The sequence below is a fragment of the Anolis carolinensis genome, chromosome 3, assembly GCF_035594765.1.
Source record: "Anolis carolinensis isolate JA03-04 chromosome 3, rAnoCar3.1.pri, whole genome shotgun sequence".
NCBI classification, from domain to species: Eukaryota; Metazoa; Chordata; class Lepidosauria; order Squamata; family Dactyloidae; genus Anolis; species Anolis carolinensis.
In genome coordinates this window covers 155,223,877-155,246,282 of record NC_085843.1, presented here as the reverse complement: position 1 = coordinate 155,246,282, position 22,406 = coordinate 155,223,877, and the positions used below count along the sequence as shown (strand labels likewise).

At 37.8% G+C, this 22,406-nt stretch overlaps 1 protein-coding gene across 6 annotated transcripts in view; it reads right to left on the bottom strand.

Moving 5' to 3' along the window:
- The window catches only part of akap11 (A-kinase anchoring protein 11), a 45,366-nt gene that overhangs the window by 4,591 nt on the left and 18,369 nt on the right, over positions 1-22,406 (bottom strand). For 2 of the 6 annotated variants that reach the window (XM_062975609.1, XM_062975610.1), the window contains exons 3-10: positions 22,062-22,172; positions 21,469-21,513; positions 18,289-18,423; positions 17,586-17,850; positions 12,472-17,080; positions 7,188-7,343; positions 1,939-2,022; positions 1,286-1,332 (exon numbers count right to left, since the gene is read on the bottom strand). In XM_062975609.1, coding sequence (XP_062831679.1) covers positions 1,286-1,332; positions 1,939-2,022; positions 7,188-7,343; positions 12,472-17,080; positions 17,586-17,850; positions 18,289-18,423; positions 21,469-21,513; positions 22,062-22,172 — 5,452 coding nt within the window. Of the gene's footprint in view, positions 1-1,246; positions 1,333-1,938; positions 2,023-7,187; positions 7,344-12,471; positions 17,081-17,585; positions 17,851-18,288; positions 18,424-21,468; positions 21,514-22,061; positions 22,173-22,406 lie in introns of all 6 variants that reach the window. The other 4 variants (XM_062975613.1, XM_062975612.1, XM_062975608.1 and 1 more) reach the window with 3 other exon arrangements.

The window sequence follows — 22,406 nt, the reverse complement described above, 5'->3', positions numbered from 1 at the left end:
CAGAAAAATATACACTAGAGTACAATGTCCTACCCGCTCAATTGGCGTTCATGTCTAGAAAAGAGACGATACTAAATAGTTGTGATTCAACATAGAGCCTTGTTCAGACCTTTTCCTAAGTTCATGAGATGCATAAACAGGTAAAAGGATAGGGTTCCACAGAGGCAAAATCCATTTTTCGCTGCATATGCTTGAGCTTATGAACTCAGTCCTGACTTTCTTGGTTGAACAGGGCTCCACACACATATACTTGATGGGGTAGAAAGCCTTGCGTGGTTAGATACCCTGTTTTAAGCGGATCCTGCACTCTGTGGGGCGTTCTACACAGTGTTGAGAATTTCAGAAGAGTATCTCTTTAGACAAGAGGTCTAAATGTGAACAGGGCATTTCTTTTTATGGCTCCAAAACTCATTTTTCCAGGCTAAAAAAAACCTTTCAAAAACCCAACCACCGTTCCTGGCTGCATTAAGGAGAAGCTTTAGAATTACTCAAAGTGCTTCCTGCCCCTGAAACTGACACATACCGTACGTTTTCAATTAGTTTTTCAGAGGAAAATGGCAAAATGTGGCAGCTCAACCATAACAGGAAGTGAAAGATGTTCCCTGCCACAGTCGTTTGCCCCTATTTTTGTTTCCCAGTGTGGTGTGGTCATGAACCAGGAAGGAACAAGTCTGTTACTTAGGGACCTCATGTATTCAGGAAACCCATGAATATAGCTATAATGTCAACTCAAGTCAGCCATCATTGAAAAAGACAGCTTCCAGGTTAGACAGCTCTAATTACTGCAGTTTAATAAAACTGCCAGTAACATGATGTCCTTAAAGCAAGATAATCATGGTTATTCATGCTACAGGAACCACTGCTTTACAACATGAACATGGAGTGCATGGAGTGTTGAGTCTATTCCTTTAATGTTTAAGAATATCCCCATTTTCAGGGCCTACAAAATCTTTTTCTGTCTAATGGAAGGTTAGAGGATTTGGAACATTTGCAATCATTTAGCTAGGGTTTCACTTTTTCTGGGGAAAAGTGATTGCTAATATCTATAAAGTGGAACTGGGATGTTCAATGCACATACTTTGCTTAGGAAAAAATAATTTTAGCACAAACCTCTTCAAAAGCTATAATTTCCAGACTGGGTCTGTAGTAGTTTAGGCTTTACATAATACAAAGAAACTGTTCTTAAGAAATCTAGTACTGCTCTATTAGCCCAAGACTTAACAAAGTTGACACATAGTGAGTTTACCTAAATCAGTTCCAGAATAATGAATAGATGCAGTATTACCGTCAATGTTATCCTTAAGCTCTTCTTCTTTGTCTTCTGTTCCATCACTGGGAGAGAAAAGTATAATTATTGCAGTGTGTGGTAATGCTAAGATCCCCTAATTTGAAGAGACAGGGATGGACATTCAAGGAAAAATATGGATTGACAACATTATCAAGGAATGATTGTGAAAAGGAAGCATTGCTTCTCACGCCATTTTCTGTTACATGATTTGCAAATTTCTCAAGTAACAGTTCAGAAATTCTACCTTTTATTTTCAAATATGTAGTAGTTTTGAGGAGATGAAAAATATGTCAGCCTCATTTGTACAACAAATAACAACAGTAACATAAATTGAAATAAAAGCAAAATCCAAAATTTTGTAGGAAGCAAGCTCTTAATTTGTATGAAAAAATAACTGGAAGCATCTAAAATAGCAAGCACAACATGCATAAAGGTGTTTTCCCCATTCTGCTGGGGGCATTCATATGGTAGCGCAGTAAAATGGATCCATTCAGTATGATTTTTGTTAAGGAAAACCATGATTTGGTGAAAAGCATGTGAACAATGAATCACATTCCATATATGACAATCTCTTCAGTCTCAAAAAAAGAATGACGTCATGCATTAAAATATGAGGAACCAGCCTATTTCAGTGTCTTGGTTCGACCAACCTGTCTGATGTTGGAAAGGATAAATTCTCCTCATATATATCTCCTTCTAAACCAAGACTGCTCCAGCTACTGCTGTTACCATTACTGCCAGGGGAAGAAGAGAACACAGCTGAACTAGAACAAAAGTTAGCCCAAGGCAGAACCTTCATTTTCCATTTGGACTCCAAAGCAGTGGTGCTATCTTCTTCAGATGTACACAAGAACAGGATGTAAAGACACACAAAGATAATTGTCTGAAATCTTTAGAATAAATGCCCACAACATGGCATTTTTCTCACATTGTCAAAGGAAATTTGGTTGTTGATCAAATGGCAAAGGGTTGGGCAATGGGCACCCATGATGCACCTTTCACCAATCACTATACAACATTATTTTCTTGTCTTGTCTTATGTATATTCAAGTAAATACAGTATTTAGTTAAGTAAGTGTGTCTGCACCCGTTTTCTTCGATTGCTTTGTTTTAGAAGCCCTCTGAAGAAATGAAGGTAGCAGACATGGAGTCATGGGAGCAGGGATCCGATTGCAGAATATTCCCTCTGTTAAGAAACAGGTCTTGTTTTTTTCTGTTAAAGGGGAGCATGAAATTACCTGGGCAACGGTCAAACACTGGCAAAATCATTGCTGAGCTCCACATCAAAAAATATGCAACACAATTTCAATTCCCACTCACAGCACACAAAGAATAAATACTCTGGCTTTCCTAAGAGCTGAAACAGTGCTGGTTCCTTTCACAAAAGCAAACTGCATGTTGGTTTCTTTATAGTCAAAGCTGGATGTGTGGCCCTCCAGATGTTTTTGGACTACAATGAGTTGCAGTTCAGCATCTGGAGGGGTCTATCTGAGATGGAGATAAGTCTGATAAGTAACTTGTCACATTACATGAGAAGGATGTAATCAAACTAGAATGGAAAAAAGTACACTGGGCATGCTCAAATCCTTCACGGTGCCTCATGTAATTCCTGGGATTCCAGCTAATATCTTCATGGAAAACTATAACTTGTGTTCCCATGTAGAACTTAGGAAAAATGCCATCCATTAAATGAATTGAAAACACTTATTACTGAAAGTCAATGTTGTCTTCCACCAGGAAATCACAACAGAGAAATAGAACTCATTTCTCTCAACATATTACAGAATGAAACCATTTTTATCCAGGAAGAAGTGCTATCTCCTGAAAATTCCTCAATCCCTTCTTAATTCTTCCACATTAAATAGATTAATTCCCTGTTTGATCCATAAGAGGTCAATTTTCAAGAAAGGTCTCTTTGTTTTTTTAGTCTCTGAAGCAATCAATGGCCTACCTAGTCACATATCAAAATTTGTCTCATGGTCTACTTCAGGTTTGCACAACCTGTGCCCTTCCAGGTGTTTGGGACTCCAACTCCCAGAAGCCCTAGTCATCTTGTCAGGGATTCTGGGAGCTGAAGTCTAAAACACCAGGATGGCTACAAGTTGTGCAGGCCTGGTCTACCTGTTAGAATTGCCCCTATTTCTGAACAGAAGCACAACCAGTCCTTACTGACAAAGGCCACTCTGCCATGCAGCTCATTAGATGACACTGGATCATTCCAGTGGTCCAGTGTCACATGGTTATTGTAAGGATAAATTGGGAAATATACTTACCCTAAAATATTTTAAGAAAAGAATGGAATAAATGTGTAATATTTATTTTTAAAAATATCATTTGATTTCTTTCAAAAGAAATCACATTGTACAATTAGCATATATATTGTTTTGCTAATGTTAATACAGAAATTCAGCCAGATACTCCTTGGCAGCACATGCTCTGCTTTGGCTTTCCCTTGTTACTAAATGGCCATTTGGGGGATGGGGGGGGGGGGGGGGACAGTGCCAACTGCATGTAGTGGGGGAAGAGAAATATAGTTCCAAACGTGTAAAGAGCTATTCTGCAGCTTGTTTATAATATCAGATTTCTATCATGCAATCTTGTGCCTCCATCAAGCTGTTCAATACAAACTCGTGTGGTATTATTACTGATTTATGGATGGGTCTGTCTTTCTTATGAAAGAAGGAGGGGGAGGAATCCAAGGTGCCTTACAACAGTAAAATAGCCAAATATGACAAACAGACTGTAGCAACAGTAAAAAAGGGAAGCAATTATGTAAAACAACAGTTAATATTGATGGTGGAGCAGCTTCATATAATTCTAGGAGAAAAAAAATCTACTCTGGTTTCAGGCTATAGTGCAGTACTGAAACAATCAACTACTCATAGTGGCAACCTAGTCCGATTCAAGATAGCAGGAGTACTATCCTGTTGATATTTTCAATTGTTTTGATAGCTTTTGAGACCACTCATCATGGAGCCCCCGGTGGCGTAGTGGGTTAAAGCCTTGTAACTTGAAGGTTGGGTTGCTGACCTGAAGGCTGCCAGGTTCGAATCCAACTTGGGGAGAGCGCGGGTGAGCTCTATCAGCTCGAGCTCCATGTGGGGACATGAGAAAAGCCTCCCACAAGGATGGTAAAAACATGAAAAACATCCAGGCGTCTCCTGGGCAACGTCCTTGCAGATGGCCAATTCTCTCAGTTTCTTGCAGTTTCTCAAGTCACTCCTGACACGAAAAAAGGCATATTTCCAGACAATCTGCAGATTCTACTCTTGTTGTCAGGGCTGATCCCAGAGACTGTAGAATTCCTATTCATTCCTATCATTACAAAGCTATGCAGTGCCACAAAATGCCCGTTTGGCTCCATGCTGGTTATTACAGGAACATCCAGGAGAGCTCATTAAGGTTTTACAGACTGGGTGTCATGGGTATATTGATGACATTAACCTTTCCATCTCAGTAGAATTCGTTGCAGATCCTCAATCTGCCCCTTGGTGCTGCAAAGGGCTAGATGAAAGCCAATAAACTGCAGCTGAACCCCAAGAAGAGGAAGACTGTACAGGTTGGCAGTTCCCAGGTCTGAGAATTGTGTAAAATTGTCTGAAGGGACAAGTAAGGAATTTGTTGGAATCTCATTTTATCATTTGAGGTGCGAGCTATTGGCTTGCTAGCTATAGCCTTTTCCGGACAGGGAAACCCCTGATATGGTAGCCCATGCACTGGTAATCCCTCAATCAGATTACTGTGATGCATTCTGTGTGGAGCTGTCCTTGAACAGTGAAAAAATGCACCCACTGCAGAAAATACAGTGAGTGCAAATTGCAGCAAATAAATTGCTGACACGCCATATACAAACCACATACCACTGATTTGAAAGGAAATACACTGGCTGTCAATGTGTCTTTGGTCTAAATTCAAGGCAGTGAGAAAGATTTAAAACTCTAAAAGGCCCAGGGCAGCATTATTTGAAGGCACATCTCTTCCTATGTCTGCTTTCTTAGAGACTGTGTCCCACCAGTGGGAATGATACAGGGAGGAAAATTTGAATAAAATGAATGAATGAAAATGTTCTCTTCTGTTTTTTGCTGGATGTTATTTTATGTTTAATAAACAGGACAATCATTTTATGTACAGTTCATAGAAAGGTCACACGCAAAAATGATTGCCCTGTTTGTTGAATGTACAACTTTAGCTTACCTGTGTTGATCCAGCTCTGAAATATAGAATGATGATCCTTAGCTGAATGCATGAAGATTTCATGCCAATCTGATTGATATCATAGACACTGCAACTAGGATAAATGCAACTATTGAATAAATACCTAGAAATCTGCTTTGTTTGTTGTTAATTTCTCTTTGTTGTTTTCTCAGTAAACTGTTTTATTTTGCTTAACTATACAGGCAGTAACCAAGTTACAAACAAGATAGATTTGAAGTCAGAAAAGGTGTACATTATGAAATGTAGAGAGAGAGAGAGAGAGAGAGAGAGAGAGAGTTAGCGAGATATAGCTTTGGCTAGCATCAGGAAGGGTTAACACCACCCCTGTGGGATTTGTTTTGCTGTCTCTGCCCCTGTTCAAAAGATTTCACATCACTTTCTGACCCTGTGATCATTTGATTTTGAAAAAAACAGCTTGCGGAAACAAAGATTGGTGATAAAGCTTCAGCGGAGACACCTTTTCCCCATGATAACGCTTTCAGGATGAATTTCCCTTCCTAAGGGTAGATTTCTCTCACTTCCTGTTGCTTCACTCCCATTCTTAAGTATTACCCTGCTTCCCTAAAAATAGGACATACCCATAAAATAAGCCATAGCAGGATTTCTAAGCATTTGCACAATATAAGCCATACCCCGAAAATAAGACACAGTGATAGGCGTGGCTATACAGCGTACAAGGTCGGCTTCCCCTGTCAGTTCCTGGTTCTGTGCATGCTGCAAGCTGATGCATAGAGGGAGACATAGGAAGTGAAAACAAAAGTCTCCTCAGTGAAATGTGAAGCGGGATGCTCTGCTTTAGGTATTGTGTGTCCTTAGGAGGAAGAAGTAAAGCTGTGGCTGCCGTTTTACTCAGGACTGTGGTCTCTCTCCCCCAGCACCAACCAGCAACAGTCTGTGGGTCTCTCTCACCCCCCACAAATACCAGTAAAACTGCTACTCCCCAACACTGACCAGCAACTGTCTGTGGGTCTCTCTCACCCCAAACAAACACCAGTCAAGATGCTGTTCCCCAGCACTGACCAACAAAAGTCTGTGGGTCTCTCTCACCCCACACAAACACCAGTAAAGCTGCTGTCCCCAGCACTGACTAGCAACAATCTGCGAGTCTCTCTCACTCCACATAAACACCAGGGGATAGGCGAAAAGTTTCAACAAGCAGTCTGCTACTGAGCCCAGATTATCCCATAAATGCCGATTGTTGTACCACACTTAATAAAAATAAGACATCCTCTGAAAATAAGCCATAGTGTTCTTCTTGAGGAAAAATAAATATAAGAGAGTGTCTTATTTTCGGGGAAACACGGCAGTCGTTTGTAAGTCAGATGTTTGTAACTCGGTAACTGCCTGTACATGGAATGGACATCTAGGGTTTATTTCATGAATCTTTTCCCCAAGACTCTTTTCCCTTCACAATTAATTATTAAAAAATACCACACTGACTCCCAATAGCATGAATTACTTTGTATTAAGACACTTTTTAATAGACTGGTATTGAATATGCCAATCGTCTTTGCAGTTTAACTCTCCATGTCATTTTTTTTTATTGCTCAGAACAGCATATTCAAGAAGCTGAATGCAATTAAAAGAAACAAAAACAAAATTCTGAACTTTTAAAAAATGCAGGTCTAGAGGTTAAGGCGCATTATCAAAGCCTGACAGCATAAAGCAAACATATTATAATTACCTGTCACTAAGGTGTAGAAAGCTACTATTTTCATCTGGATGGTCATCTTCAAAACTTATATTGGACCAGCTACCAGTGCTGTCATCACCAGTGCACAGACTCATCTGCTGGCTGGCTATGGAGTCAGCAGAATAAAACCCATCTTTTCCCATGGAGCTAAATAAAAAAATAGTATAGTTATTATTTTACTTGCAGTTCCTCAATAATTCTCTTCTTCTTCCACTTTTGTCCACTGGTGGAATGCTGAATGTGCTCATTAATAATGCTCAATGTAGAAACTGATGGCTTGGGCAGTGAGTATGTCTTGATCTTCAAAATGTCATTTTTGTAGCCCCAAAATTCTTTCTCACATTTGAAATTGAATTACCATCTTATCACCACATTTGGTGACAAATATTTTTTCAAAGATGTCTGCTTTAAAGTAGTTTGACAGGTATATTATTCTTGCGACATGCTATGTCCTCCCACCCTCACTTAGTGGAGCTCTTTCATAGTCAGGAGTCTTTAACCTTCTGCTACACCAATAGGAAATGCAGACTGCTCAACTACCAAGAATTTGCAAGATATTTTGCAGGCAAAATTTATCAGATCCACTCTGACATGGATGCTATAGTTGATACATTTACCTTGGATGTAACCTTGGCACCCCCCTATCCTGTATTATTGGAAAAAAATTCAATTGATGCAGCTTGAGGATGTGGGCAGACATCTTGGAGAAATGAGAACTACCACATATGCATATATTCCCTGGCCTTCCTAGCTCCTGAAAGCAGCCAGAGGGACACTAGTTGTGTGTGTAAAGGGTGTCAAATTCATGTTCACCGAGGGCCTTATAGTTGCATTTAAAGGGCCATCTGTAATTGAAAGACTGTATAAATGTAACTATGTTGTCCTGGCATTGAAAGCCTTGCAGGCTACATAAAATGACATGGTGTGCCAGATTCGGCCTGCAGGCCTTGCATTTGACACATGTGGTGTAAGGGGATGGGTGAATGCCTCATTGCAGCAAGCCAGTTTTCCGTCCAACCTAAGGGAGGCTATTGTGAAGCCACTAATGAAAAATAATCTTCTCTGAACAGTACTATGTTAGATAATTACAGGCCAGTCTTCAGTATTCCTTACCTCAGCAACATTCTAGAGTATGTGGTGGCCTCCCAGCTTCAGGGATTTCTGGGTAACAGAGATTATCCAGATTGATCTTAATCTGGCATCAGGGCTGGCTATGGGAAAGAGACAGCATGTCTCTTGGTCACCTTGATGGATGATCTATGAAGAGAACTTGAAAGGGGAGTGTATTCTTATTAGTTCTGTTGGACCTCTTGGCAGATTTTGGTACTATTAATCATGACATCCTTCTTGGGAAGGATGTGGAAAAGGTGTTGGGGACACTGTTTGACAGTGGTTTTAGTTCTTCCCAGAGGGGCAAACTTGGAAGGTGGTTGTGAGTTCCCCCAGGCCTCAGTCTGACCCTCAATCCAGGCTTTAATTTTGTTCAACATCTACATGAAATCACTGAGAAGAATTATCTCAACTTTGGAGTTTAGTGTCACTAATATGCTGATGATATCCAACTTTATCTCTCCTTCAGACTATATCCCAAAGAAGCTATCTTGGTTTTAAACTTATGTTTGTTGTCATTAATAGATTAGGTAAGGGCAAACAAATTGAAACTTAACCCGGATAAGACAGAGATGGTCCTGGTCAATCAACGCAGGAAGATCTGGAAACAGGAAGATCTGTGTTCGGCAGGGTTACACTCATCCTAGAAACTAAGGCATACAGTTTGGATGTTCTCTTGGACTCAATTCTGAGTCTGAATGCATATATTTCAGCAGTGGCCAGAAGCACATTTGCACAATTAAGTCTACCGTCCTAGTTCTATCTATTCCTTGAACAATAAGAAGTGCCTACAGTAATTCACACCTCAATTACTTTCCTTTTGGATTATTTTAACACAAAGTGTGTGGCAATGTTGGAAACTTCAGCAGGCCTCAAATGTTATTGTCAGTACACCGACTGGGGCCAGTCATAAGAAGCATGTAGCTTCCTTACTGCAACAGTACTGCTGGCTACTGCATGATTTCCAAGCAAGGCTTATCTGACTTAGATACTTGGGTTTTAAGGCCTGCAGAAGATTTCCTCTCAGTCCCATCACCTTTACAGGTCTCCTGGTGAGGACCCAGGAGAGAGCCCTTTTAGTAGATGCTTCCACCCTGTTAATTTTCCTCCCACAGAAAGCTAAGCCACCCCACTTCATGTTCTCTTTTTCAAACAAAGATTTTGTTCAAGCAAGCTTTCAATTACTAATTGCTCGCAAGAAGCCTTATGATGTGTGTTCTCTAGTTTTAACTTTTGTACATTTTAATGATTTTATATTACTAAATGCAGTGGTTCTCAACCTGTGGGTCCCCAGACGTTTTGGTCTACAACTCTCAGAAATCCCAGCCAGTTTACCAGCTGTTAGGACTTCTGGGAGTTGAAAGCCAAAACATCTGGGGACCCACAGGTTGAGAACCACTGGTTTAATGTATGGCTTTAAAATTGTGGCATTATAACTGTGTTTTAATTTTACAACTATGGTTTTAGTTAATTCTGTTTTATTGTTTGTGAGTTGTCTTGCTTTGAGTTCCACACCAGGAAAAGAAAGCATGCAAAGGCAATAAAATTAATACCCCTGAATTCTGGTGGAAAATCAAATTTCTTCAAAACAAATATTACACAATTTGAAAAATGTTGTTCCAGGTTTGAAAGTGTGATTTCCTGTTTAATAGTGTGGTACTTACTTTGAAAGTAGTTGTTATACTCCAGAAACTTCATTTTGTGGCTGCCTCAAACTATGTTGAATTAATTGAAACTCTTATGAGATATTCATTGAAAAACGAATGTGCTGTAGATGTCCCGCAAAAACAAAGTTTTTGCAGTTTAATAAACCTTTTCCATGCTTTTAAGATAGAACCAATTAGAAAATGACATTTATAACCTAGGAACAAAAATCGTGTTATCAGTTTATTTAAAATGTGTGTTCTTCACTTTGTCATGGAATTTAGGCAGCATGGCAGTAACAGTAATGCAGCCAGCAGTAAGAAACAAAACTGTCCTCCAAGCCTACTGAAGCTGCTCTTCCTAGCTAAGGGATGGGAAAATCCTACCAGACTTTTCTCCCTGAGGACAACTCAGCCACAAAGATTTTCCTGTAAAACAATTATCAATAACCTTAAGTATTAAGTCAAATGCTATCAATCATTCATCCCCATGCTCAATGTTGCTGTATAAACAAGTGACAGAGGTGTACTGTAGCTCCATTTCTAAGCCACTTGCAATCCATTTTCTTTTCACTAAGTAACTTCAGGCACCTCACTGACAAGCTTATACTGAAAAGGTTCCAAGAAAAGGATAAAAGTGCCAGGGTGAGTGACTTAATGTGCAGAAAACATTATTCATTTAAAAAAAATATTTAAAGAGTTCTTCAAATTCACTTGTGCAGGAGTACACAAATTTAGCTTGCCATTGTAATCAAATGATTACTTCAAAACTAGCTATATGTACCCTTAATTCCCATATGACGGTACTGCAATAAAATTAGATATTTTAAGTACAGTTTTAATTTTCAGCAAACAGTGAAGTTATAGAACAGCTCAGTCACTTTTCGAGTGAAATACATGAAAATATTTTTATCTGTCTTTAATTTTCTAATCTTTATTATTGTTTCAAAGAACTAGATTTTGACTAAACAAGCCCAGAAATATATTGTAAAACTTTACAAGAGTTGGAAAATATACGCTCAGATTTGGTTTATTTTTATTAGAGGGTTCAAATACCCAAAATCCAAGAACCATCAACTATGGCTCTCAGAAAGGCCCCACATTTAATCAGAAATAGAAGGAAAGGTCCACACTAGAATGTGAGGAGGGAATAAGCTTTATTTCCGTGCCAATGCTAGCTTCCCAATCTTCTAAAATACTGAATATATGTAATACTTTGAAAGAAAAATCACCATAATTATTTCTCTATCAAATGTAGACCCCATGTTCATATTACAGGAAGTACATTTTTAAGAGGATTAAACAAGCTTTGTAGCACAGCTAACACTAAATGAGGAAAAACTAAATTGTATTGGAAGGTACAACTCACGTAGGGTTGTACGTATGGGCCTTCAAATTATCTATTGACTTATGATGATCCCATGAATTTTAAAGTGTTTGTTTTTGAAAGGAGGCATTATTTCCAGTTCCTTCCTCTGAAATGTGGCCTGTTATTTATTAAACATCCCCTATAGCTCCCAAGATCAGATAGGATCTGGTGCCTTTAGTGTGGTTACAAGCTAATTTACTAATTTTCAAGATGATTGAATCCATCAAATTCCTTTCTCTTATCTAAATTAAACATGGCATGAGATATTAACAGGGCATACCCATCTTTATGCTGCTTGTGTAAATTTAAATGTTGTGAGTTAGACATATCATGAGAAGACGTGACTCACTATAAAGAAAATAATGCTTGCAAAAATAGGAGGCAGAGGAAGAGGACTATGTCATTACAGATGGATAAATTCAACCAAGGAAGCCATGGCCTTGAGTCTGCAAGACCTGAGCACAGCTGTCGAGGATATGGCAAGTTGGAGATCTCTCATTAATATGGTTGCCATGAGTCAAAGCTGACTTAGCAGCAGTCAACAACAACAAAATTAGAGGCAATAGGTTTTTCTTTCATCACCAAGCACATTTATTTCTCCAACTGTGCAAACTGTGCACAAATAATGCATATAGATTGCTTATGGGACACATTCGCTTTTCCCCTCAAAAACAGTTGAGTTACTGCATCCTTCCGTCACTTCGGCAAAATACAAACTTGGACTCTGCTGAGCTGTATTAGTAATGAAGACAAATCAGCAAGGTCCAAGTGAGCTTTCCAATTTAATCATGAATTTGGAAGCAAGATAGGGTAAACAGTGTTAACATTATTCATGTGCAATGTGCACATATTCTGTAAATCTAATGAGGTGTGGAGCTCTGTACTTTAATATTTTTCTGCTATCATCACAATATTAGAAAAAGACTAGCTGATTTTGCATATACAGACATTTTCTATCCCACTAGTACCGAGTGTCCTTATTTATTTTGAAACTTTACATAAGACTAAATGCTTTTTAAAAAAATTCTCCAGTTTCTTAACTTAGAACTGTACTAATAATGAAAAATACAAATTCAAATGTGTATATTCTTGAACTAAACATGGTTTCATTCCACAGGGATTAAAATAATATTAAAAAGTAATTTAATATTACCTTATGTTAAGAGCTGGAGCAATGTTTGTCATACAGGAAGTCATGATTTCTGTAGTAAGGCTTTCAGCAAAGCTCATTCCGTCATGTCCAATTCCACTATCAGCCGTCAAACTTGTGTTACTTAGTTGTCTTCCTGCTGTGTCAAAAGCTGTAGCCACCACATTATCAGCAAACATAACCCTCTCATCCATGTCAATATGGATTCTTGGAATATCCAAGTGAAGAACACGAGATTTTGGGCAAATATCACTTGTATTTGAGATCTGTTGAATTTTTGAGTATTCTTGTCCAGTAAGCTCCAAATACATGTTTCCAGTTGAGTACTGATGCTCTTTCATACTGCAGTATCTACAAGCTGTTGCAGAAAATGGAGAAATCTTTTCTGCATGTGTTGATCTTTCTCCATTTGTCCAATTTTCAGAAGTTGGCAGAGTAGACGATTCTATGGTTAAAGCATCATTTACTACTTTTCTTGCATATTGTTCTATGGCATTAATTACACCATCTCTGTAGGAATGTTCATTCAAACATCCTGTGCTATGATAAAGCTTTTCTTTGTAACAAAGTGGAGAAGATGTTCTAGAAAATGCTGCTGGTATATCAGGAACTTCATCGACTTTAGACTTTTCATATAAACAAGAATCAGTTAAGGATTTTGGTAGGCAAGCTGCTGTCATTAATTTTCTTCTGACATCAGTTGTTATATTATATGCAAGGGATTCAGAGAAATCTATTAACTTTTTGTTTTCAGTTCTACAGGTGTGGCATTTGTTTCCACACATTTGCTTTCCAGATGGATGATTATTACTTTTTTTATGTTTCTTTATATCCACGCCTTTGTTTACTACCTCAAACGGTTCAAGCTTATTGTTTAATTCGGTGCTTGGGGCAGAAGATATCTTTCTATTATACTTCATTTGGAGCTTCCTGGCTGCTTGCTGCATACCAGATTTTATAGCTCTATACACAATTCTACTGGCAAACTGGTCCATTATTAGTTCATTATTACCACCTTCTCTTTTCAGAATACGAATAATATGATCTGCATATTCATCAGTTACACTTTCACAACTTGGGTATTTGGAAGTAAGGCCCGGAGTTTCTGAATTTTCTGGTAAAGACAAAACAAAGGAGTCACTTTCCTTCACACACTGATCCCCCATGGGAAACCGTGAGTCTTTTGACCAACAGTCATGACAGTGTCTTTTAAGATGGGAGGTATCAGCCTTATGATTAGCTTGCTTCAGCCTCAAAAGTTTGCGATGTCTAGATTTCACCATTTTCTTAGCTTCACTAATAACCTTTCCAGCCATGTCACCAGCATAAACCCTGGCTGAGAGTAAGTTTCTTTCAGGAACATTCATAAATGCAGTATATCCACAACCTTTGTATTCCATGTTTACTTGATAGCATTTATTATTTTTCACCGGAAAAGCTTTATCATCTATATGTGAAGCAGCCATTTCAGTTGCCATAGAAATTATTTGAGAAGCTAGACAATCGGCATATTCTGTAGTTCTTATCGATGTTTTAAATTTCTCTGTCAGCGTTTCTGAGAGCTCTTCATCTTCACTGCTTTCAACTTCCTCAGAGAGAGACCGCATCAGTTTCAACATAAATTCTTCTTTTTCTAGCTTATGACAGTCATTTTCATATATTCCATCTGTTTCCGATCTGTACGGTGTAGAAGGCGGTGTTGCAGGTGCAAACTCTTTTGCTAATTCACCTTTCAGTTTCTTTGTTAATTTTCTCAAATTGCACTCAGAATTAACTTGTGAGGGTATTAGGGGGGTTGGTGGTGGCGTGTCTGGTACTACACAAAGATTTCCATCTCTGATGCTCAGCTTATCTTCCATTTGAAGCCCATCTTCACAGTTGGGTGACACAGAACTACTGGTGTTTGTGCTGAGAAACGTTCTCTCAGAACCAACTGTTGCTTTGCACAAGCTGTGTTTTTCCTGTGGGAAACTTAAGGATTTTGCTGATCCTTCTGGGTCTGGAAACTCTTCAATAGGCTTTACAAAAGCCACTGTAGAAGAAAGAAGGGAATTGCTTGCAGAAGCCCTACAAGCTTCGTGTCTCTTTTTTTCTTGTACACAGTCTTTCAAACCAGAAAGTAAACACCTATTCGAATACACTGGAGTTCCATAAAACGTAGATGAGCTATTTAGGGGCATTTGCTGTTGCCCTACAATGACTGGGATACCTTTGTTTCTTTCAGATTGCTTTGCTGGAGTGGGTAACTCTTTCCTATTGTTTTTTGTATTAGTTCCCAACCCCACACAGTATGCTAATTTCTCACCTGTTGCAGAACATGTAGATTTAGTTTCATCTACAGACTGTTTTACTATTCGCTTGGATAAATAATTAGCAAACATATTCTTACAGGTATCTTCACCAATGCACTGCAAATATGGCATTTTCTCCATTTTTAACATATCTGTATATTGATGGGAAGAATTAGAAACCTTGGAAGAAGTCACTGTTTCGTATGCCTCAGTTACTATCATATCTACCATTTTTCCAGAAAAATTACTGATACTTGGCATACCAGTTACATCTGAAATGTTATTTATTTTAGGATTATTTGTTTGTTTAAAGTCACTTGGTTTATGTAAAATGTGGCTGTTACTTTCTTTATCCGTAGTGATATCTGTTATTACGTATGTATTTCTAAGTGATGTAACTTCACCTTTCTTTTTGGCTCTACAAAACAGTTCTGGAGAGTCTTTGTGCATTTTCTTTTGGCCATTTAAGGGTGAATAGTTCCCCAACTTTGCATCAGATGACAAAATCTGATTTTTGCAAAGTATGCTTCCAGCTAAAGGCACTGGGATTGAACTTGCAAAGCCAGAGGTGTAGAACAAGGCTTTATGGACAGTATAATCCTTTCCAAATTCCTGCACTGTATTCAAAGTTACTGGTAATTTATCATGGATCTCCAAGGAAGCATTGGAGATTTGTGTTGACTCCAAAATGTCTTCTGCACTTATATACTTAACATTGTCCATTGAAATACTAATTGCTGTTTGTGTTGTAAATGTTACATCAACCTGGGATAACTCAATAAAAGCTTCCTGAATAACTGACTCAGACAAGTCTTTGGCATATGACTGTACGATTTGATCATTATAGTGAAAGGACTGGTTTTGAGTTGTTGGAGTTGATGGGTAAGAAAACTGACACACTTCCATGATCCCCTCAAAAATCAGCTCTTCAGCAAGGTCTGCTGCAAACTTTGCAACGGTATTGGTAAATATTTGTCGCTTTACAGACTGTAGTTCTTTTAAAGCACCTGTCACTGCTTCACTCACCAAAAGGCCTGCTAGCCCATTAATAGCTTTCTTCTTCAGTGCAAAGGCTTGCTGCCTCCCAATTTCATAAAAGGCCATCTGAAACACCGAAGATGTCAATTTAGCAGCCAAGTGACAGAGAGCATTTGTACAAGAAGACACACCTTTCTGGAGATCTTTAAAAGCATTGCCAAAACTCATTTCAACCAGCTCTGATGCAAATTTCTGTATGTGGTCTTTAATTACCAGTGACTTGCATTTAGATTTACCTTTCTTATTGTGTCCTTTTCCACTGAGGTACCCTTTGGCTTTTGCAGTCTGAGCTTTATCTTCTTCTAAGACAAAAGTATTTCTGTTGGAAACTTCTTGCATGCATCTATGCCACGATGGAGACCTAGAATTAAAAACCGAGCCTAGAATTTCAAAGGAAATGTTATTTGCAAAATCTGAGTATGTGCGATAAACTAAATTATTATTTTGGTTCATGGCATCCCTGCTGATGCCAGTTCGACAAAGGCACTCTGTTGAAATGCAACTGCCCAGAGGACTGAAAGCTGATGATCTGATGGGGCTGAACAAGCACCCGCTCTCCTCTCCTGGTGTTTTCACGGGACGGGGAGAATCAGGAACATCCGAGAGGCTGCTGTATGGTGATTCTGGTTTGCGAGGCGTTGGTTTCCTTACATTGGCTGGAAGCGTAGGACGGTCAGACTTGAATTTTTGAGGATTCATTGCAGTTGTTGTAGAACATGGCTTTTTACATGAAACTGTTTTCTTTTGGGATGGATTACCTAGGACAGGATCCTGAGCAATTTTACAACCGTTTTCCAGAATTTGTTCGTGTTCATCAAATTGATCAAAACTATCAAAAAATTCACTTACTTCAGAATCTGAATCTTCTATACCATCTTTCATTACCGGTAATTTGGGGAGCTGAAGCTTTGCCTTCAAGCTTTTCTGATAGCCTTCTTCATCTAAGAAAATAACAGGGCTTGGACTAGAACAATCTGATTCTGATGATTCAGCAGGAGAGGAAGAAAATAATGATTTATGTAGAAGATTAATACTGTGGTCTGAATTATGTGATCTGAAGAAACTTTTCTGTATCCAAGGATCAGAAACTGAAGTCGTAACTGAATTCCTAACAGAAGTAGATATTTCTTTATGTTCCAAGATGTTAAATAAGGAAGATGATGACTTCGCAGATGGCTTCCGATACAGGGGATTAACAATTATCTTTTGATCAACAGATTCTAAATTAGGATCCAACATGGTTTGGGAAATAGCATCTTGATGGTTTTCAGGTGTCACACAGCCTAAGTCAAAAAGGGAGGAAAAAATATTAAATAAAAAAACTTGCAAATAAAACATACAAGGCCATGATAACAGAAATAATTTCAAACATAAAATGTACTTGTTTGGTTATTGTCAAAAGAGCTGCAATACATTCCTACTCCAACTTATTTATTTCCATACTATTTGTTGCCAAGTAATTTTGCCATCGTTAATCAACACATTCCATTATTATAACCTTTTAATAATTTTAATTGTGGGTATTACTGACACTGATGTCTGTATTCAACTATAATAATATTAATTCTAATAATTGAAGTTTAAGATTTGGAGGAGGGAGATATATAGGGTGTTTGAAAAAGAACTCCCTATTCACCATTTAAATTTAAATTAAATGGTGAATAGGGAGTTCTTTTTCAAACACGCTGTATTTTATTATTGAAAGGTAACTATTGCTTTTAATCACATTAAATAGTCATAACAAAACCCAAACTATTTAAATTGCCCCATTACTGCAGGGATACTAACCAGATTTTGCCATCTTTGTTGCCTCATCTTCATCTAAATGCTCCAGAGCAGTCACAAAATCATCCTCAATCGATGACACAGACTGATTAGTATCATCATCCTCTGTTCGGGTTAAGCCTGACAGATTCCTCTGCAATGAATACATTTCCACAGTACATCGTATGCCCGCAGCATATTTGTTTAGCAATGTAAATATAGAATCAACTTTGAGCTTTGGAAATGAAGGGGACAATCTCATCACACACAGTATTCGCGAAGAGTATTTCTTGTAAAAAAAGAAGACAAAGAAAAAGTTAATGTAAATTTTAAATGTTTACAAATATGTTCATATTAATTAAGTTAGAATAAATCAATGAAGCTTACAAATCTTTCCTGGATTGCATAACATAAGTAAGGGATATAAAGTTTTGTTTATAAGTGAGGTAAATACCACAGGATTTTTTCATGAAAAAATATGAACTTTGCTACAAAGCCTTACTTATTCCACAACTCCAAGTGGGTTAAACAGATGCACTAAACCAGTGGGATCTACATAATTCAGCAGCTGATTAAAATCACACCTTTTATTATTTGCAGCATTATGCAAAACACATATTCCAGTTTCCATTTTTTACATGAAAAGACATTTTATGAAAGCAAAATGGCTGTATTATTTTGCTAATCATAGATTGCTATAACTTGCAAAATGGCTTTACTCTCTTACCTTTTGTTTAGGAACATCATTTGTGTCCAATCGTTTATGAATATCCTTTAGAAAAATAATTTCATTTTCATGTAAACTGCACAAGTGGAGTGATCTTAAAAGATCTGGGAGTTCAACTGGCATGGCCACCACTTCCTAAAATAAATACAATACACTTATGAGGAACAAATTCATGCCAAGAAAACTTTCCTTTTATATCAGCCTCAGACCACCATTCAACAATTGCTTTCTCCCTCAATATGCTATTGAAACCAAATGATAAAGACCACTATTTATAATGAAATGTCAATGCCAGAAGGTCGGTGATTTTTTTTGAGCAGATGAATATGTAAAATATAAGTACGTGAGATATCGGACTTCTTGGACTAAAAGGCCATAGCCAAAATATTGTACTTGGCCTTTTAAGTAATGGGCGAGTTACTATGGTAGCTCATGAGCTGCATTACTCGTCGGAAGACTGTGTGTGTGTGTGTATTTTTCACTCTCCCATCTGCAAAAACAAAGTTTTTTTTTTAATCCTCCAAATCCCGCAACACTTTTTAGCATTTGTGGGGAGCATTTTACAGTATTGTATTTTTAGATGCCTTGGGCCATTTTATGCCAAGGTCAGGCCTTTTTTCAAAACAGGAAAGAACCAGAAGTCACTTCCAGTAAGTTCTGCTTCTAGCAAAAGCACTTTCTGAACCTAAAACTGCCAGGAGAAACAAAACATAGCAAAAAGAGGGTGGATTTCACCTCACCTGGTATCCTATTGTTGCAGTGGCTATGCCTGAAACAGCAGTGGTAGTGGTGTTTTACTCAACAAAGGTGAACATTTGACTCAAGGAAATATGGCAGTTTAAATATCATGGAAGAGAGGAGTGTAACTGAGTGTTTACTCCCCCTAAACTATCTAGAACAAGGGTCCCCAAACTAAGGCCCGGGGGCCGGATGCGGCCCTCCGAGGTCATTTGCCTGGCCCCCACCCTCAGTTTTATAATATAATATATTGTATATACATACAATATTGATAATATTATAATGTAATACAATATAACACTAATAATACCATATAATAATATTAATTATGTATTCTGTATTACATATAATATTACTAATAATATTACAGTATAGTGGTATAGTTCAATATAGTAATATATAATGCTAATATTGTGCTATGCTAATAATATAATATATTGTATGTACATATAATTTGTAAGCCGCCCTGAGTCCCCTTTGGGGTGAGAAGGTTGTGATACAAATGTAGTAAATAAATGCAGTAAATAAATAAATAATAAATTAATAAATTTTAGACTTAGGCTCGCCCAAAGTCTGAAATGACTTGAAGGCACACAACAACAACAACAACCCTAATTAACTTGACTATCTCATTGGCCAGAAGCAGGACCACACTTCCCATTGAAATCCTGATAAATGTATGTTGGTTAAAATTGTTTTTATTTTTAAATAATGTATTGTTCTTTCATTGTTCTTGTTGTTGTTTTTGCACTACAAATAAGACATGTGCAGTGTGCATCGGAATTTTTTGTATTTTTTTTTCAAATGATCATCCGGCCCCTCAACAGTCTGAAGGATTGTGGACCGGCCCTCGGCTTAAAATGTTTGAGGACCCCTGATCTAGAACATCAAATAGCCCAAATAATGTTGGTGACCTTGACATGGAAAAATCTGCTATAATTCTATTGTCATGGACAGGTCATAACCTGGTTGATGTTAAAGTCACAGGGACTCAGACCCTGTGGGGGACTGATTGGAATGATCCACCTAGGTGACTGATGAATCTAGATGGAGTCCTGGTGGTTTAGGGAGATTTTTCTGTTGGCTCAAGATTCTGTCATAGCCTGGGTGATCTCTGATGTGGGGAAGTTGCTATAACATGAGTTCAATCACTCCCATGCATACTGTCTTGAAGTGTAGCTAAACCAGCTCCCAGACTAAGCTAGAGGATCTACCAATCATAGGCTAGAGCCTTTTTCATGGCAGTGCAAGGAGCCAGGAAACCATTCTTTTCTGATACCCTTACACCTTCAAAACCAGTCTAGCAGAACTATCCTGTTACATTCTGGCCACTGTGAACATAATGGCGACCACTCAAGAACCCACTGTGAAAAATTTTCAAGACACATAGCAGATAAAGTCACTCAGACCCATTTCAGCTTGGATATCTTAGTGGATACATTCCCAGAGGATATAACCTTAGGTGCTGCTTGTCCAATAATAATGGGTACTTTTCCATTTGTACAGCATGAAGATACAGTCAGGATCCTTGGAGAGCTGAATCCACTAGATGCTTCCCCTTCTTGATTAATTTAAAAGGCCAATGGGGGACTGGGTGAGTGGGTAAAGGGAGAAGTTGATGACACCTTAAAACAATTTTCCAATGTTTTTAACTGTGATATTTTTCAAATTTTCAAAACCTGGGACAGTTTGAGTCACAGCCTTGGAAAAAAGGTGGAATAGAAATTAAAATGATAACAGCAGCAGCCACAACAAGCCAGATAACATTCTAATTCTATTTCACTTATCTGCAATATAATGTAACAACATTGCATATATAGTTAAGGCGTTGTAACAGCATATTTAGCAGGCACCTTTATTTATCATGTTTAGCAATAGAAGGTAAACTTTTGCCACACAGAAGAAACAGGGCTAAATCCAATTGCCATTAATTCAGTCTATTCTAATCAGAACTACAGCTGAATATAGCTAGGGGATGTTAAGCTCCAAAACTCACATTAATGTTTTTAGTGTTTATGAAAGCAGATGATTACACCATTTTAACTGGTATTGGTTCAGATACCATTATAGCAAAGTCAGTAGATCAGCTATCTGTATTAATGTAGTCATGTTAAAAAGTCTGGAACGCAGAAGGGGAATTGCCTGTAATATGCTTAAAGCCTTATAAGATTAATCTAGAACTACAGAAGGAGGATGCACACAGCTGCAGCTTTCGTACCAGTCAGGTAGGTCGGAAAGAACCTTTTATTTCTCTTAATACCTTACTCCGTGATTTGGGATTAGACAAATAACAGATTTCTAATTAATCGGGTACAAAATGCTCTTCAAATCAGCTATCTTTTGGGAATCTGTTATTTGAACTCCACCAGTAAATTCCATGACTGAAAAGCAGTTCACATTCAAAAATTTAGCTCATTAAAGTTAATAATGCAGAAACCATACCTTAGGAGCAACAGATGATTGATCAGCAATACACAGAAATGTGACCTGTAATATAAATATATGTTATATAATTATACAAAATGACATTTAAAATATCTAAAAACTTAAAATTCATAACATCCAATTTGTGCAAAAGTTCCAATGCTTTCTTCTAAATATAGGAAGGTGGATTGGTGCCCATTACTACTTAGTTTCTTTACACCAGGTATGACAACAGTGTGGTCCTCAAGTCTTTTTGTAGCCCCCCCCAGGCCACCCAGAAGTCAAAACTATTTTGTCATCTAAGCAACAATACAGTTAAAAGCAATCTGGGAAAATATATATTGCAAAATATGACCTAATGTTCCTAATGTTATCTATTAGGAACACGTTTTAATTAATTTTGTTTTCCTTAAAATGTGAATAAGCTTCAGTGTCCACATTACCAAGAGTTATAGAAAAATAATGCAAGATTTCATTACTAGCATTTTAAAAACAATCTAGTAAGTGTAAATTATCATGTAAGTAAAGTCTACAATGAGGACATGTTAACCTTACTGTAAGTGAAAAGCATTTTTCAAATGGATATAAAAACTGAAATCACAGTGTCAAACCTCATTGAAATTGTCTTGTTCTTCCTTTAACTCTTCTGCTGAAACTATGCATAATTTTTTCTGACTTTGCAGCAAAGCCCTCATGGGAGGCAGTGCATATTCACTAAAACCCTTGGAGAGAAAGAAAATTAAAACTTAATGAGAAACAAAAATACATTTTACATGTATTATCACTGTAACCACTAGGGCTGCATCTAATGTTGACACTCTGGAATTATGGGAGCTATCGTTTTACAAAATCTTTAGTCTTCTCTGCCAAAAAATGCTGGTGCTCCACCAAACTACAACTCCCAGGATTCCATAGCATGGCATGTTAAACTAATATCAAACTGCACTAATTCTGCA